The sequence below is a fragment of the Charadrius vociferus genome, unplaced genomic scaffold, assembly GCF_000708025.1.
Source record: "Charadrius vociferus isolate BGI_N301 unplaced genomic scaffold, ASM70802v2 scaffold90, whole genome shotgun sequence".
Lineage (NCBI taxonomy): Eukaryota > Metazoa > Chordata > Aves > Charadriiformes > Charadriidae > Charadrius > Charadrius vociferus.
This window is the reverse complement of record NW_009647222.1, coordinates 8,134,638-8,153,924: the sequence shown is the minus strand read 5'-3', so window position 1 is coordinate 8,153,924 and position 19,287 is coordinate 8,134,638. Positions and strand designations below refer to the sequence as shown.

The 19,287-nt window shown below is 41.9% G+C and overlaps 1 protein-coding gene across 1 annotated transcript in view; it reads left to right on the top strand.

Moving 5' to 3' along the window:
* Positions 1–19,287, top strand: part of ITPR2 (inositol 1,4,5-trisphosphate receptor, type 2) — a 229,919-nt gene that overhangs the window by 167,783 nt on the left and 42,849 nt on the right. Inside the window, exons 46-47 of the mRNA XM_009879682.1 lie at positions 14,975–15,082; positions 17,618–17,810. Of these exons, the coding sequence (XP_009877984.1) occupies positions 14,975–15,082; positions 17,618–17,810 (301 nt within the window). The remainder of the gene's footprint in view (positions 1–14,974; positions 15,083–17,617; positions 17,811–19,287) is intronic.

Below are 19,287 nucleotides of genomic sequence, written 5' to 3'. Positions count from 1 at the left end.
GGAGCCTTCTCTTCTCCAGGCTGAACAGCCCCAACTCTCTCAGCCTCTCCTCATAGGAGAGGTGCTCCAGCCCTCGGATCATCCTCATGGTTCTCCTCTGGACACGCTCCAGCAGGTCCATGTCTTTCTTGTGTTGAGGACTCCACAGCTGGACGCAGTACTCCAGGTCGGGTCTCACGAGAGTGAAGTAGAGGGGCAGGATCACCTCCCTTGTCCTGCTGGCCACACTTCTTTTGATGCAGCCCAGGATATGGTTGGCCTTCTGGGCTGTGATCGTACATTGCTGACTTATGCTGAGCTTCTGGTCAATCAGCACACTCAGGTCCTTCTCCTCAGGGCTGCTCTCCAGCCATTCCCTGCCGAGCCTGTATTTGTGCTTGGGATTGCCGCGACCCAGATGTAGGACCTTGCACTTGGCCTTGTTGAACTGCACGAGGTTGGCTTGAGCCCACCTCTCCAGCCTGTCCAGGTCCCTCTGGATGGCATCCGTCCCCTCCAGCGTGTCTACCTTGCCAAACAGCTTGGTATCATCGGCAAACTTGCTGAGGGTGCACTCGACCCCACTGTCCATGTTGCCGACAAAGATGTTGAACAGTACAGGTCCCAGTACCAACCCCTGAGGAACACCACTCATCACTGCCCTCCACTTGGACATCGAGCCGTTGACTGAACTCTTTGAGTGCGACCATCCAGCCAGTTCTTTATCCACCAAGTGGTCCATTTGTTGAATCCATGTCTCTTCAGCTTAGAGACCAGGATATTGTGTGGGACAGTGTCAGATGCTTGGCACAAGTCCAGGTAGATGACATCCATTGATCTTCCCTTGTCCACTGGTGCTGTAACCCCTTTGTAGAAGGCCACCAAATTTGTCAGGCATGACTTGCCTTTGGTGAAGCCATGCTGGCTGTCACCAGTCACCTCCTGGTTTTCTATGTCCCTCAGCAGAGTTTCCAGGAGGATCTGCTCCATGATCTTGCCAGGCACAGAGGTGAGACTGACTGGCCTGTAGGTCCCTGCGTTTTCCTTATTTCCCTTTTTGAAAATAGGCGTTATGTTTCCCCTTTTCCAGTCGGCAGGAACCTCGCCAGAGCGCTACGAATTCTCAAATATGATGGCTAGTGGCTTAGCAACTTCATCTGCCAGTTCCCTCAGGACCCACGGATGTATCTCATCAGGTCCCATGGACTTGTGCACATTCAGGTTCCTCAGGTGGTCTCGCACTTGATCTTCACCTACAGTCGCAGTTCTTCATTTTTCCAATCCTCGCCTTTGCATTCTGCGTCATGGGCAGTGTGGCTGCAGTCCTTGCCAGTGAAGACTGAGGCAAAGAAGTCATTGAGTACCTCAGCTCTGTCTCTGTCCTGGGTAACCAGTTCTTGTGTTTCCTTTCGGAGAGGGCCCACATTTTCCCTCGTGTTTCTTTTCTCACTGACATACTTAAAGAAGGATTTTTTGTTTGTCTTAATGTCCCTCGCCAGATTTTGTTCTATCTGGGCTTTAGCTTGTCTAACCTGATTCCTGGCTGCTCAAACGATTCCTCTGTATTCCTCCCAGGCTACCTGCCCCTGTTTCCACTCCCCATAGGCCTCCTTTTTGCTTCTGATCATGTCCAGGAGCTCCTTGTTCATCCATGCAGGTCTCCTGGCTTTTCTGCCTGCCTTCCTCTTTGTAGGGAAGCATTGCTCCTGAGCTTGGAGGAGGTGGTCCTTGAATACTAACCAACTTTCTTGGGAAATGATAATATCATGGTTATACCATGGAAGAGATGAACAGAAGCCAAGTGGAGAAGTCTTGCAAGAACACCTTCACCCTTGATGGTGGTGTTACCATTACTGGCCCATAACATTTCCCTAAAAGACATCTCTCTGCCCTTGTGGGAGCTGTGGGTCCTCAGAGCATTTTGCTTTCAAAGATAGGCTAATCCTTATCCAGTTGGAAACCAGCTTTCAGCTCCAGCAAGGATCCTCCAGAAGAGCTGAAATCTGGAGACCACACTGGTTCAGTGGATTTTTAAGCTTGCTGGCCTCTTTCTGCCTATCCTCCGCTTCAGGTAGATGCTTTGCTCAAAAACAGAACTGTGGCCCATTAGTCCCATTAACTGTCTGTCTTTACAAAACATTAGGTTGCTCCTAGGTTCTACTGACAAAGATTTTGAGTTGATTCTGTTCTGTGAATGAAATGGTTTGGTTCATTTGAATTTTTACACATCTCTGACTGGTACGCTCTAAAAAAAGAGATGTCTTTAGTGTATGAGAAAAGGATTCTAGAAAAAAAGACCAAAATACAAAACGGCCTGAGCTTGTCTGGTGTAAACAGATGTACTGTATCAGAATTACTGGTTACGTTGAGTGAAAATATAGATCAGTCACGTTTTGCGTAGCAATGACCATTTTCAAATTTTACAGCTGATGTGATCAAGCAGCAATTGGTAGATATTATTGAAGATTGTTCTCCCAAGCACCTGATGACAAAAGGAGAAAAACGCGATACATACTTAAATAAACAGGACTACCTTTTGAGGCCAGAAGATGATCAAACCTGTCCTGTAGGGTAAACCTGTCCTTCAGGATGAATAGCTGTGAGTTTGTGTAATAAGGATGCTCCCTTTCTGTAGGACAGGTAGAAATTTTTAGAGGATGTTGGTTTTTGCAAGGCTTTGCTGAGGTTTGCAGGTTTTGGTTTTTTTTTTTGTTTTGTTTTGGTTTGGGGTTTTTTTTTTTGTTTTGTTTTGTTTCTCTCTCTTTAACAGAGAAGCTCTTGCTGATAGCAGTGCCAAAACAAAGGGCTAATGGGGACCAGTCCCAGGAACCGTGACTGTCAAGGGACTCGTATCCTTGGCTGCCAGACCTGAAAGTTCTCATAGAACTTTTATGCTCCACATGTTGTTTTGTAGTTATCATCCTGATGAGACAGGCTATGGCATCAAAATGACACCGGCTAATTAAATGTCAGCAGAATCAGAAGCTGTTGCAAGGTTTTTACACTTAGATTGCCAAGATTGAAACAGAAGCCAATGACGCACATCACCCTCCTTGCAGCTCATTAGGATGGTATATAACTCTGCCTTCAGCCAGCTACAGTATAGAGAGACAGTATGGAGGCTGCCACAGGGGCTTGACACTAATGAGCACCTGAAAGATTAAACAAATGTCTGTGGCTGCTGTTAGGTCTCAGGTTAAAACCTTGGCAACTTGTGCTTCGTTGTTAGGTCTCAGGTTAAAACCTTGGCAACTTGTCCTTCAACGTTTTCTTTTTCTGCCCTTCTCCTTGGAAGCATTCACCTTGGAATCCTGTTGTGACTTTGATAGGGATCTACATGGGGACCTCTGTTTTGCCTCTGGTGTCCTGTTGACAGGCTGCTAAGAGCTGCTACGCTAGGATTCAGGCTAGAGCTTTTTACTGTAGGCTGGCCACAAAGGTTTTAGCTTATCTTCATTTTTCTGGTTCTACTTCTCTAGAGTAAGATCAAATGTCTATTATACATATGTGTGTGTTTTATTACATGTAATATTAATGAGGAATATATCCTGTTTGGCTGTGGCAACGGTGCATTTCTCTAGTGCACAGGTGGCCTTAATATTTCTGCTTTGTGGGTTTCTTCTTCTATCTTTAACTCCTGTAATCCTGTGTCCTTGTGTTTTGTGGTTTACAAGATTTTTTTGTCATTGGGAAATATGTTGTATTGGTGTCAGGCCCTAAACGTTACACAGAAGAAATATCCTTTCTTTGTCGAATGTCTGCATTGTGAAATCTTCACATTAGTCTGTGGTTTTACTCCAAAAATTGGCTGTGGGACAATGGCATATTGTTTGACATTCTCTACTCGCAGGCTCTATTTGCAGTCCTGTATTAGTAATAAACATACTACCATTTTATTGCTGTCTGAAGCAGCATGGACTGGGGAGAATTACTTTAGTTCTCCTTTGGTTCTGTATCACCAGCTGGGCGGTTACTTAGCTTTCCACTTTAAGAATGTGTCTTCATTTAGTGATATCCTCAGCTGGTCTATGTGGGAACACCTCCACTGAAGTAGGCAAGCAATATGGATTTATACTAGGAGAGAATTTGACCTGTTGCTCTCAAACCGTACTCTTACCCTAGAACTCCCCACTGGCATGCACAGTCTTCATTAAGAGTATGGGTGATATATAGGTGAAAATAGGGATATATATTGGTGAAAAAGAGCACGGCTTGACTTAAAGCTTGTCAATTTAATTTGCATGGAGGCACGTTCAAGTAGAAATAAAAATCATTTTACTTGTAAACTGAGTAAAGGTACAAGGTCCAGGTGCAAGGTCCAACTGCAAGGTCCTACATCTGGGTCGCGGCAATCCCAAGCACAAATACAGGCTCGGCAGGGAATGGCTGGAGAGCAGCCCTGAGGAGAAGGACCTGAGTGTGCTGATTGACCAGAAGCTCAGCATAAGTCAGCAATGTACGATCACAGCCCAGAAGGCCAACTGTATCCTGGGCTGCATCAAAAGAAGTGTGGCCAGCAGGTCAAGGGAGGTGATCCTGCCCCTCTACTTCACTCTCGTGAGACCCGACCTGGAGTACTGCGTCCAGCTGTGGAGTCCTCAACACAAGGAAGACATGGACCTGCTGGAGCGTGTCCAGAGGAGAACCATGAGGATGATCCGAGGGCTGGAGCACCTCTCCTATGAGGAGAGGCTGAGAGAGTTGGGGCTGTTCAGCCTGGAGAAGAGAAGGCTCCGGGGAGATCTTATTGCGGCCTTCCAGTACCTAAAAGGGGCCTACAGGAGAGCTGGGGAAGGACTTTTTACTAGGGCATGTAGTGATAGGACGAGGGGGAGTGGCTTTAAACTGGAAGAGGGCAGGTTTAGATTAAACATTAGGAAGAAATTTTTCACTGTGAGGGTGGTAAGGCACTGGAACAGGTTGCCCAGAGAGGTTGTTGAGGCCCCATATGGCAGGGGGGTTGGAACTTGATGATCTTCAAGGTCCTTTCCAACCTAAACCATTCTATGATTCTATAAACTCAATCCAGAAGTTATTGAGAGATGATAAATGTGAAACCACACGGTGCCATTTTACAGTCACTCTTCAAAGTAGACTGCACTTTCAGTTGCCCTGAACTGCAGTGCCTACGTATTTTCTGCTCAGAGATACATGTAATGTAGCTACTTACTTCATTCAGATTGCTGCAAACTCTCCTTATTAAGAAAGCTGAATTATACAGTGTTGAGTTGAAATAGTCTACTGTAGGTGAAGGCTTGCTCTGGAGCCAGAGCTGGGGCTTTTCTGTTAGAGGTGACCTTCAAATCAACGAAAGTGCTATTTTTCTTAATATGTAAAGCACAACTAAAACATTTTACTAAGAGGAACTTGCTTTGTTTGTTTTGAGGCAAAGTGAGGGTAACCTTGGAAATATCATGAAAGTGAAATCTGGCCTTGCTTAATATTATCAGAGCAGTTCTAATAGGCCTCAGATATCTGCATTGTGAAATCCCACACCTTAATTAAAAATGGGGCCGGGGCATCTTCTCTAACAAAGACTTTTTTTTATCCATCTCAATTGTTCAGTAGCCATTGACGTAATTACAGGTTAACTAAAGATCATTAATCAGAATGTCAAAATATGTCTGTTCCTTGCAGTTGCTCAGTTTTAACTCTCGTCTCCTCTGATGTCATAATTTAATTAGGTATCTCAGTCATCATAGAGTTTTCCAGAATAAACAAGATCTGAATTTGTAATCTACGAGTAGGCAGAGCTACCTCAGTTGCCGTCCTCTTTATTTACTTATTTAACAGAGCACAGAAGGCTGAAAATGAGGTCCACCTTGCACTTTTTCTGAGGCAGCTTTAGGAGTTACTGATTAAAAGTATCCAGCTGTGAAATTTAGTTGTAACAGCTGATTATGCTTTTCTACACCAAAAGGGAGGTGATCAGTTACTTATGACCACCAGTAGGTTTACAGGAGTGAAACACCTTCAGACCTGCACACGGATAAACATCTAATCAACCTGGGGTGAAAGAAATGGTTTCTCTGCCATTATGTACAGGCAAGGATTTTCAGAATTTGTTTTGTGAATGATGATCTGAACTTGGTCTTTCCAGCCTTTTCTTTCTATGAGTCTCTCTGCAGAGCACGATTTAGCTGCTAGTTGGTTGGGTAAAGCAGCATTATTTGTGGATGGCTGATGAGGAGAGAGAGGAAATTTTTACCCTTTTGCTCTCCCACCAGTAACTGTTACTTCATAGGTGCCAGGTGAAAGTGCTCTCCTGAGGACAGTATCCATAATACAGAGTTCAAAAGAGCATCTCACCATTTTACTTTCTCTTCTCTCTAGTCCTATGCCCCTAAATTATTTTTTTAAAAAGATATTTTGCTCTGCTAATTGGAGGGTGAATCAAACATTCAACAGCATGATTGAAAAAGCTGGAAAATCTCACCACTGTAATTAGTTGAAGGGAGACATCTCTCAGTTCCTCTCCATCTCAATACTTGGTAACTGTCGTGTTTTGTATCCCACAAAGTATATACAAGAGATTAGGAAATGCATGTCTTTTGTGAATTTGACAGGTTGCAGCTTCAGCTGTTTACTTGCTACTTCAGTCTCATATGTCTTTGAACCTGAATGACCAAATTGTGTTGTGGAAATACCTGTTGAAGTGGTGGGATGCTAACAGGATTGACTATGAACAGACTTTTTACTTTGCTATTGTTGTAACATCTAAGAGGACCATATAATGGCCATACTCAAGCACTTGAATCATGGAGGCTGAGCCATGATACCGAGTTGCAACTGAGGACTTAAGCCTCTTTAATGAGTTTCATTGAAGATTGGTAGATGCTCATCCCAGCCTCTACAAGTGCAGTGTATGTACAGTGGCCGTCATACAAGCTGTACCTGCATGTAGCAGAGCTGGTGGCTGTATCATAGATTGGGTTGGTGAACTTAAGGGGTCACAGTGTGGAAAAGACACTATGGCGCTGTACTGCAAATGTATGAGATGAGACTTCAGGATGGGAAGATGTGAGGAGGGAGCCAGCGATGCAAGTCTCACACTTCAGGTCAGAGGCTGAGGTTGTTGCTGTGTAGTTTGGGTAGACCCTGGAGAAAAGGATGAGCCCATCCTGGAAGTATCGACCCATGAGTTACTTTCTGCTCTACTCTTGGTACCAGAGGGAGAGAGGTTGACTGCTACTCAATGTCTTCTAGTCTTACGGCTTACAGAAGGAAATATGTCCATACTAAGACTTAAAGACTTAAAACTGTGGTTCCCCTCACCACATTGCCCCCAAAATAAGAGTCATAAGCAGTTCCTCCTTTTGTTTGTGCTAGTCTTCCTTTTCTTTAGAAGCCACATATTAGACAGCAGGAGATAGCTATTTTGCAGAGAATCACTGTTCTGAATAAGAGGAGAAACCTAGAAAGTAAAGTGCTTGACAGCAAAAGGATTTTGAGAGTTCGTGAAGAGCTATTCACAGCTCCCTTATCTCAGGTTTATGTGTATATTTTGTATGTATATGAAGTGTTGGCAGGTTTTAGACATGAACAGTTCTCTTGCTGTGTGGATTTGGGATCCGTATACTTGCTGGTCTGTTGCTGGTTTTGGTCTTTCTCAGACTGGATCTGTACAATGTTGTTGAGCATGCTAGTAAGGTCTTATTTTGGGCATAATGTCTTATCTGCCTTTCATAGAAGTTGTGTGTGGCTGGGATCTTCTTCCTTGTTACGCTGTAAACAAGACTAGTTGCAATAACCCTGCTCTCTTTTTTCTTCCTTTTCCATTGAACTTTCTTGTTGTCTTCCTATAATCATGTCTGACACTTCTAGCCTCTCCTTATGTCCTTCTATCCTGTACTCTCCAAAATTTTACTTATGGTAATCATAGGAGGCATTCTACAAGTGCAGTTGTGTTACCCTGTTGGAACACTCTGGATGGTGTACTGCTGTCCACATCCTATGTTCAGTATGGTCAGTGTGACACTGAAAAACAAATTGACCGATGTATGCATTGAGCCAGTTTGGCTCATGTAGGCACAGATGCCCATGAGAGTTTACACACACCCTGCAGAGATATTTCACACCCACCACCCTCAAATTAATTTTGTTTTGTTGCAATACATTTTATCTGACCTGAACTTTCCCCACACATACACTTTATTTTTTTTGCAAGTGAGCTTTGCCTGCGAAAGAAATTACAAAGACGACAAATGGAAGTAGAGATCATTGAAATATTAGCAAGTCATTTTGTCTTCTGCTGGCTTTCATCAGGGATAAAAGAACAGCAAAACCACAGCAAAAATAGCAATAAAATTACTATGGGGGCTGCAAACATAATAGTGATAGAGATCACTTAACTGTGGTGGTTTCTCTTATGTAATAATGTCGAGGTGTTTTATTTCTCCCTTCCCTGTGAGCTAGATCACTATTATCTACAATTTGTAGTGCGTACCATGCGGAGGCTGGGGAGGAGAGGTGGTGTCTCAGAGGCTACACGAGGCCTTGGAAGACCCAGCAACAGAATCCAAAGCATCTGGACCACCCAGGGCCCTGCTCATGTACCACAAGCCATCAGGGGAAGATTAACTCTAAACCCTTTTGGTTGCTCTGTACAGTATAATCATCTAAATGAAATCAATGAATACTTGATTTGAGAGTCTCCCATTGCTACATCCCTGCTGTTCCTAATGTTTGTTAACAGATTGCTTTGTGGTAGAGTGCAAAGGTGCCGCTCTATAAAACTGTAATGACTTCTGGAAAGGAACTTGCCCTGTGTATTGCAGAAAGCACCGTTCAGTTTTGATTGGAACGTAGGGAGTTGAGAAGTTGTTGTTACTGTTAGTACAGCCAGTTGGAATAAAAATTTCTGCTCAGTTATGGTTAACATGACATTTTCTTTTTCCTTGCTTTCTCTCTCTCCTTGTTTACTGATGGAATAGAAGTGTTCTCATTTGCCCTGGGCAGGGAGCTGGCGTGTGGTAAGGTCCTGGCACTCCAAGGAAGAGGATCTTATTTTCTGTCTCTTACCCATCCTGTTTGCTCCTCCCTTGACTTTCTCTTTGCTGTTGTTTCTTGGGATTTTTCTTGTCAGTCCCCAGGCAGCTTTTTTATCCTTTCTTGCTCTCTAAGCAGAAAATGAAGCATTCAGTGAGATGACTGGGGTTTCCCCTGGTGAGGGGGTTTGGTGGTGCCAGATCTCACACTGCCTGGCTCCAGGAGCCAAGGGACTGAAGGGGAAAAAAGAGGAAGAAATTGTGGCTGTAAACGAGCCCCAGCTGCACGAGTCTGTTAGCACAGCAAGGTGAAACTAATCTGAACAGATGCAGTTATTCTGCTGTTGCTGCAAGTTACAATTTGTCTCATTTCTCCCTGGTGAAAGACCACTGGCCTTCTGGCTGGCAGCCCACGCTGCAGTACATCTGGTTACTGACAGGGTAGAGAGGAAGATAATTTGCAGCAGATCTATCAGATGTCATGCACTGGACATCAGGTCTGTACAAACAGCTCTTGCCTCACTTTCCCGAGGTTTGTAGTTCATGAACTTCCAGGACTCTGTAGTGGCCTCTCTCTGCCCTGACACGCTAGACAGGGCTGACTGGCACACCAGAAGGTTGGCTAGTGAGCTGCACCTGAGGCACGGGGCAAGGGCAGAGAGGGCACTGTGCAGTGCTATAGTTTGCAAGCACGCATCACACATCCAGTTCCCTCTCCAAAACAAGCCCCAGTCCCCAGCACGCTCCTGACTGCTACCTAACCCAGTGCCCTTCCCCTGTCAGGTGTGCTTGTGTGCCAGGTATCTCCCCCATCAGATAACAGCCTTACTGCTGCCTTACAACTGTGAGAAGAAACTTGAGAGAACTGGTGACAAGGACAATAATTTTTTAAATAATTTTGTTTCTATTGTTTTAGATGTTTGTAATACTTCTCAATACTGTAAATATAAAGTGTTTCAAGGCACACAGAAACTGTGTCTTTATTTGTACTTCTCGGCCAGTTATCGAGAGCTTATAGTAATACTCCATAGGCCTTCTCTAGAAAAGCAGTTTGACATCTTTCACGCTTTGCCAGTGAACTGACTCTTCCGTGAAAACGCTGGTTGCTTACAGGACACTAACCCTCACCCATTTAGATCCCTTTATACTGTTCTAGTCACCTTTGCCCAACAGGTTTGGGAGTTTCAAAATGCTAGAGAGTGAAATACATCTTACAGAATTTTGGGGTCTTCAGCCTGCTGTTTCTTGCTCGTATTTCTTGGACTCCTGTAATTTTCGGGGCCTGAAGCAAAGCCTGGTGAAATCAGCAGGACTTTTGATAACAGTCTAGGCTGTGTGCTGGGTTGGACCTCATGCCTGCAATGAGGACTGGGCTACAGAGGAGAGACCTTTGCAGTTTACAAGTTACCACCAGGGACTGACACCTTCTTGTAAAAATACAGAAGGGCTCTGTGTTTTACAGAGATATTGAAAAGTGGAGAATTACTTTCTCTTTTCCCAGCAATTTTTCCGCATGTACCCACATATGTACATACGTACTTTGGGAAACCAATCTAGTATTCCAAGTCAATGAGTTATTGACGGGCTGATGACATGAACATTCACAGCTTTAAATCACTTTTTCTTTGAGATCATTTAAATAATTGCATTTTTGTTCAAGGAAATCTTGACTTTAAAACAAAGAGCCTGCAGGAAATCTATATATTGGTAATTGCAAAAGATGGGTCTGCTGTGGTTTTCCATGCTGTTGATCATATATGGAATCCCAGATGACCAGCATGTCGATTTTATAATCATGTTGTATGAGGAGTTTAGACTGAGTATTACTTGTAATTCTGTCATTTGTCTCTACTGTTTCCTTATTAATGTCTTCAGCGTTCTTCAGGTCTGTCCTCAATCTTTCACGTTTTGTACTTATGCTTTATTACAGTTTTCCAAATTTTTGAAGTAAAAGTCTTTCAAGATGAGCAACAGTCCTTCCTTGGGAACTGACTGAAAGCCAAATGATCTTTATTCATATAGCTATTGCCCTACAAATCCCCTCTTTGTAAATCACTGTTCCATTGCATGCTATTGCTTCCTCATCCCTACATGCCTTGATGAGTAGTAAAATACAGTGTTGACATTTAAAATATTTTCACTGGCATGGTTGATGGGTGGGTGAATGACTGACAGAGTTTTTTCCTCAGAGGTGATTTTTTGGGGGCTCTCTGCAAATTCAGGCTCTACTGATGGTTATTTTTTGTATCAGTTATGCTTGCCATGCATTTTTGAGCTTTGCTTTGCAAACATAAATGGGACTGTTCTTTTCATTATAGTCGCTATTGTCCATGCCCATCCAGTCTTGTCCTTCAGCTGCCCCAAAGGATTTGTGCAGCACTTCAGAAATAATACTTAACTACATCACAGGAGTTAAATATGAAAAAATGTCATTCGGAGCTTGCACGGCCTTTACATGCCAGTCACAGGCTGTCACCTAGGGTGTATTATCAGCTTGGATAAGCTTTCCATATTTTAGGTTCACAGTTTGTCACTACGTTGTTATTTTCACTGCTATGTCTTTGATCTTAGAAAAAGCTCTGCGCTGGTCAAGGAGTCTGTTGACACAGTCCCCTTTGCCCATGTGAGCCTTTGAGCTCATTACAGGGCGAAGGAGGGATCATGAAAGCAGAGCTTCAGAAAACATTGTAGTTGCCAAATAACATAGCATTTCTAAAGCTGCTCTGTGTCTTACTGTGGGCCTCAGCTTCAGATCTGAGCTTCCACAGATTGCTGTCCATACCATTCTTTCATCGATGTAGCTGTGACAATACAGAAATATTAGCAGTACTTACTATTGTGGCAATGTAGAAGGATTCATCCCACATAGGAACTGCAATACAGGCAGAAAACAGATAGACCCTTTGCCCTTGAGGTTATTGTCTGAAGGTCTAGACTACAGAAGCTAAGTGGATATAGAGAGATGGGGAAGCAGAAAGAAATGAAATTATGAGCGCTTACTGCCTAGCGCTATTGCTGACATCTTTAGGTAGGTTGCCCTTCGGAAATCTGCTGTAGTTCCTCCAGCTTGGTCAGCAATCCCTGGTCATTTCCCATGTGTCTTTGCTGGTAGCTGAGGTGCTAGCACAGAAGATCCCGGCCTGTTCTTCAGGTCATTTTGTCTAGTGCTAGCGTTGGGAAGCCCTAGCTGTGTGGTGCTAGGCTTTGTACACACATCAACGCAAGACGGTCACTGCACAGGCTAATAAAGTATAATGAAGATCATTGAGTGCACACAGTTTTTAAGTACGTAGCTGATGTTCACATGAAACCTAATAGTGAAATATGCACTGTGTCATTGCTGTCTCAAACCACCAGCAGTCTGTTAAGTTAATGCTCTGTGCTAGTCGGTGGCATTACAGCACACAAGGGCTGAGATGGTTTTCCCTTCTAGTCCACGTGGTAAGGTAACTTCTGTTACTGATATTTATTGAGAGATACTTTTACGGTAAAAGTTGCGGACAGTTAAAAGCATATCAGGAAGCAATACCTTGAGATTTCATATGGTTTACAAATGGTATTTCCAATTCTGTACACAAATTCATATGTTTATAAGAGAAGTTTTTTGTGGCAATAATGGAAATTTCTGAATCTATATATGTCCTTTTCTCCAAATTGGCATAACTTTAATATGAGAAGAACTATCCATATATCCTTGACTTGTCATTTATTAGAAAACTCAAAATCTTAATGGTTGACATCGGAGAAAAAGAGTCAAGATACAGGCAAAGTTCCTCTGTATTACCAAAGATAAAAAAGGGGAATATATTTGCTTCTGGTTATGCTAATTCATCACTCCAAGCAGGGTGTGATTGCATTCTGTCTAGTAAGCTCTTTTCTTCGTATCTTAAAGAAGAGATATAGCCAAAGTAAAGGGCATTTGGAGATGGACAAGGAAAGTAATTGAGTCACAGAGAGTCTTCTGTTTGAGGCGGGATGGGAAAGATAGGGATTGTTTTAATTTAAAGAAGAGGCAAATAAGAGAGGACATGACAGTAGTGTACAGAATGATGAATGATACAGAGAAGGTGATTTTTTTGCCCTTTTCTAAGTACAGATGTGGAGGGACATTCAGTAAAGTAACACTGTTTAAAGGGAATTTTTAAACAGTTACTACCTTGTTTCCACAAGCTCATCTTGTTTCTCCATGATGCTAGAGCATATATTGAGTGGGATTCAAATGAGCCATAGGAAATGAATTCAGGTTGTCCTGTTGAGATGATGTTGTGGGCATACTGCAATGACTGGATCAGGTTATATGACTTGTGTGAAGGAGAGGAACTAATCAGATAGTCTTAATGATCCTTTTTAGCCTTAAAAATAAGTGGAAGTTGCATAAGATATTAATACATGTAATGAGATTATCCATCCATTTGCTAGATAGAGTAAAAAAGTAACTATTCAAGGCAGAAATCTATTATTGATGGAAAGAATATTGCTCTGCAGTTGACCCGCATGTGATTTTTTGCATGTCTCCCTGAATATCATGACGCTTTTATAAAAGGCTGATGTTCTACCACATTGGCTCAGGGCTCTACTGTCAGGGCCAAGCAGACTTCTGTCCTTGAGGAAGTTGTAGGAAACACATTTATTCTTCCTGAGTATTCCTTTCTGGTATTCTCTTGCTTTTGGACATTCCATTTATTATTCATCTTTAAGTAATAAATTTGTATGAAGATTCAGAAGGAAATTTATTTTGATCAGTAGTGTCGTGGTTTAGGTTTTGTCCTGAAACCAGGACAAGTAGATTCTAGGGAACTTCAATAAATAGAATAAATTGTATATGTGTCTCCCTCTCACCATGCTTAGATAAAAAGGGCATGGCAAATAGCTTATAAACAAGTGTGATCACTTTCTGGTTAGATTATTACAATATATGTTTAGATCCATTGTTACTTTCAGACTTGATCCCTGACACTCTGTTTCTAGACTTTAATTATTTTATAATTCCTCAACATACTGTGTTATTTCATGTAATGAATCCTAACCCACCTGTGGTGATCATCACTTCAAAGTCTAGTTCCTGCAGTTATTTTGAGTGCTGTGCCTGCCTCGTTTCTAATGTTTGTGTCTAGTCTGTTGTGGTAATGTCTGTGTAGTGATTAAGACCTGGACCTTGTTTGCAAGATAGCCTTTCCTTTCCTGCCTCAGCTTCCCCCCCACCTTGAATGGGTGAAACACAGCGTTTCTGAAGGAAAACCACTCACTATGGTATAGGGAAAACTGCATTTTTAGTAGTGTTTCCTTATGCCCATAATTAAGTCTGTTTCTTACTGACCTAAAAGACATCATGAATGCAATTTGCTGACATTCTCAGTATTAAACTTTATGCAGCTATGGAGCATTTTAAAAATTTACTAGTCAACAAGAACAGATGTATTTTATGAATCATGTAAAGTGTATAATTTGTAAAAGTTTGTAGGAAGAGATACATGTTTGTGTGTTTTTGTGTGTGCACATATATGCTGTGTATATAAACTATACATCCCACCATTGCAGTCCAGCTGCCTCTGAGATAGTTATGGATGACATCTTGGCAGCCCTGAAATACCAACCTACAACATAGTGAAGAACGGTTCAGCCATTTGAAATTGCAGAGAAAATTTAATTGTAAATGTAATTACCTAGTCAGAGGTATGCAAATTTTATGGCTAAACTTAAGTGAAAAGAAGCATTCAGTCTAATTTTTTGGCATTTGTCAAAAGCCCTCCAAAAACCATCTAGGCTGCAGGCTAAGCTGCCTTTCATAAATCTCAGCTGAAGACTTGCTGCTGACTTTTTAAGACTAAATTATTTCTATTGTTCTCAAGTAATTACATTTTTGTTGTTATCTGTGGAAAGAGCCCCACTGGGTTGAGCATGTAAGTATATGAGGGTGGGGGGAAGGAGGATTTGTGTTAGTTAAGTGGAGATGATAAAGCTGAAAACATAGCAGCAGGACATAAATCAGATTTTTTTTCTTTTTCTAGTTGGCTCGTCACAATAAAACATTGCAACAGATGCTGAAGCCAGGGTCAGATCCAGATGAAGGAGATGAAGCCTTGAGGTATTATGCCAATCACACGGCACAGATAGAGGTAAAGAATTGCTCACTGGAAGATTGAATATGAGACAAGTTTGCATCTTGTGCATGGTGTATCACTTCTTTTTAAGCTTCTGAACAGCAAAGCTTATTCAAATGGTGTAGATTATTTATGAGAAGGAGAAGGTTGAATAATACACTTCTGGCTATGGGAGGAAAAGGAGTGCACCTATATTAAAAGTGGCTCCAAACAATAATTTTACAGTAGCTTTCCTGTGTGTTACCAAACATGTTTTGTTAGAGAAATAATGACTATGGATAGTAGCTGTGTCATGAAGTCAAGAATAATCTTGTATGGTACATCACTCAAATAAATAATCATGAGTTTCAAAGCCAGTGATGCTAACTGATCAGATTAAAAGTCTGGCTGCAGTACAAAGAGGTTTTGAAGTGGTGTAGACATTCAATATGGCTTTTGTTTAAAAGACCAATGCTTGGCCTGGTTCATCAGTTCTGTTCTCTATTTTAAACTTTACCCCTGCCATGGATCGGATTTAGATCAAGATCCACAGAGGTATTTAGGTTCTTAACTCTTATATCAGTTCCTGTGCTCTTACAGATTTCATGGGATTATAGGCATCAAGATAGGAGTTAGTATCCTAGTGTGTAGTGTCTCTAGTCCTTAGTGACTTTGTAAGGAGGAGAATTTCTGTGGTGCAAAGGCAGCTGCTGCGAGAGACTGCAGGAAGAAGAGACATTTGTCTCTCTCTTGGAAATGCTGTATCAAGTCCAAAATTAGCCAAGTATGAAAACTGTGCAGTATGGTTTCACACAGGCCCAGCCTGAATCTGAGGCAATAATTTTACCTTCAGTGGGCTCCCAGGCTCCGTCAACGTTGGAGCTGAGCTTGCATGCATAAAGAACAGTCTTGATGCAAGCACCTCAGGTCCGTATTGTCCTGGCTGCCATCAAGACAGGCTGTGGCTGAGTCTTTCTCTGTTTCTCACCATCCTTTTTGCATGATACTGGTCATGCTGTCCCGCCACAGGATAGATGGAAGCACCATGGCTGTGGTTGTCCAGAGGGCAGCTCCTCTTAACATATTTTAATACTTTGGGTGCTCCTGAGGTATCTCGTAGCAATTACCAGCCAAGTTATCTCAGTAGGTTTTAAATTTAGGCATTAAACAAACACTGTGGTCGGCTTTTATGTGGCCAAGAGCTTCTTCCTGGTGCAGTTTCTGAAATCTAAAACCTCATGGCTGCAAAGCCTGTTCCTCAAGCAGATACGGAGCCCTCTATTCTCAGGGAGAATAGACTGGTTTAAGTGTCATTCTGCAGACCAGCCCATGCAGCTTACCTCTTTGTTTTAGTCCCTGACAGAATTGAAGATGTGCTGTCAGCTTCCGTCGCTCACCCTACCAGGTTGGCTGTTAGTCACATAGTCCTGTTGCACAACTGCTGGCCTGAGACACAACTATTTACTTAGAATGCTTCAAAATTGCCTGTTCAAATTTCACATAATGCACATACCCATGGGCAGACACAAGCACAATTACTCTTCATCTCCAACACAAACGTGCTTGACTATGTTACTCTTAACAATGACTTAAGATAGATTTTTTTTTAGTATGTTCACATGATAAAATGAAATTTTCAAATTTCACATAATGCACATACCCATGGGCAGACACAAGCACAATTACTCTTCATCTCCAACACAAACGTGCTTGACTATGTTACTCTTAACAATGACTTAAGATAGATTTTTTTTTAGTATGTTCACATGATAAATATGAATTAACAGAGAGAAAGGAGGGTTCTTTAATGCAGGACTGTGACTGGAAAAGTGAAACTCAGTCCAGCATTGCTGCTGTATCTACTGGATGTTCACTGGTCTTTCTCTGAAAGCAATCCTAGACCTGTTTGGCATTTCAGATATAGCTCCCCTATATCAGGCTATCTCATTTGTTTGATTTGAAAGTCAAATACTGGGGGTTTTTTTCACTGGTGGCTGGAGTCAAGATGAGTTTTCTACCCATTTCTGTACTTTCAGTAATGCAGAGTCCATTATCAGAATGGGGAAGCAATTTTGATGACAGAGTGGTGAGATGGAATAAAATCTAACTCACTCACCAATAACTTGGTAGGCCCTGAAATACAAACAATGCAAAACCTTGTTTTTTGCCAAGTGGGAAGATAAAGACTGACAAGATATGGGTGCTGTCTGAGTAACAAGGTGCTATTTTTGCACGTTCACCTTCACAACTTATCTCATCATAGAAATAGACTCAAGGTGAGAAAAGAATTTTGTAATCTGAGCAGAAAGCCCCTGAACTTCTGCACTGTTTACTGGGAAAGATTCGTTTCAATTTATTGCGAAATTGGAGCATTCTGAATTAGAACATTTTTTGTATTTGGGGGAAGTTTGGACCTAGGTTTTGCCTGAGACATATATTTGCTACCTTATTTTCAGGCAGGCTTTTGAAGATAGAAAAGCAGTTTTACTTTGTTTTAGGATTGATTGGTTCAACTTCATTGTAAGTTCAAATAATTTGGAATCCTGGAAAAAATGTGTATTTTATTTATAGATTGTTCGGCACGATAGAACAATGGAACAGATCGTCTTCCCTGTCCCCAATATTTGTGAATTCCTCACTCGGGAATCCAAAAGTCGGGTATTCAATACAACAGAGAGAGATGAACAAGGAAGCAAAGTCAATGACTTTTTTCAACAGACAGAGGATCTATACAACGAGATGAAATGGCAAAAGAAAATTAGGAGTAAGTATTGCAATTTAGAAAAATAGCCTAATTATGCTAAAACCCTGCTTTTAAGCCTTCAAATATTTTAATTTTAATAATACACTTTTCTCTGTTCACTCTGTTACTGCAACAGGCAGAACTGTTCAGGGCTGTAGAGTGTAGGTCAGCAGAGACACTTGCATGCCACCATAAAAAAGGCGTAATATGGAGCAGCTAATAATACAAGTAATGTGTTCAAGATGATGTTTTGGACTCCAGAAGTTAAATTGAGGGATGGATGAACTGGGTGTAGTTCTCCTAAACTCAATAGAGTTGCACCTAATTAAGCCAAGGCCCCTAATATTTAACAAAAACATGTGTAGCTGCATATTTGAGGTTTGCAGATTCCTAAAAGACCATTAAAAAACTTGTAAATGTCAGTCACTTAAAAACATCTCTCACCAGAACCTCAGCTGCTTTAAATCGGCCTGACTCCCATGGAGTCAGTTTGCCTCTGCCAGTTCACATCAGCCTTGCTTGACTGGGCTGCAGTATGTACCAGTCTGTAAGCCTATAATGGTATATATCCCACGGTAGTGGGAGAGGCGTGTGTACCACCTTCAGCCACTTGCAGATCTGACAGGCATGGTCGAGATCATGGGGGAGAGGTCAAAGCAGGGACCTGAAGAGGAGGTGCAGTGAAGCCAAGCCAAGCGCCCCGAGTTTCTTGTTTAGTTCACTGGTGGGCATTACAGCCGCTGCCAGCTCAGCCTCTGTCACAAACTAATTAAACATTTACAGTATTCTCGAGGGATAAGGAAGAAAGTTATATTTTATACATGTGTGTATGTATATAAAAATACAGAAGAGTGATCAGTTCAGTCATTGCTAAAATGCAGATGCTGCTGGGGTGGCAGACGTGAGCTGTTCATAATTGATCAGGAAGGAAGAGATGAGTAGGATCGGATCTATGGTCAGAGCAGCAGGGAGTTTGGATAGTCAAAGCAGTATGGTTTAACATAGCATCCTTAACGTGATGGAAACATGAATGCTGGTTGCAGGTTTTGTAAATGTCAATTCCCAGGCTATAATTTTCAGAGGCAGCAGTAAGTTTTCAGTGTGAATCCTATGGGCCCAGGTCCTCTTCCTTTGGTGGCACTGTGAGAACTTGTCTGTACTGACAAACTGACCAGGATAGAAATTGAAAAACAAATTATTCTAGAATACTCCCTATCTGCACAGTTTATTTGGGAATAAAAGTCACTATATTGTAGAAAAATTACTCTAGTAATAAAATCATATCTGTGGTTTTTGCTTAAGAAATACAAATAAAAGAGCCCAACCTTACACTTACATAGACCAGACCTGCCTAATGCTATAAGCAAAGAAAATTGGTTTATTTTTATTCAGAACAGAAATTCCTCAATTCCTTTCATCAGTGGAATGGCCCACAAGTTTCCATGTGGATTTTTTTTGTTTGAAAAGATAATACAGGTTGAGGCTCAGTTCATTCTTT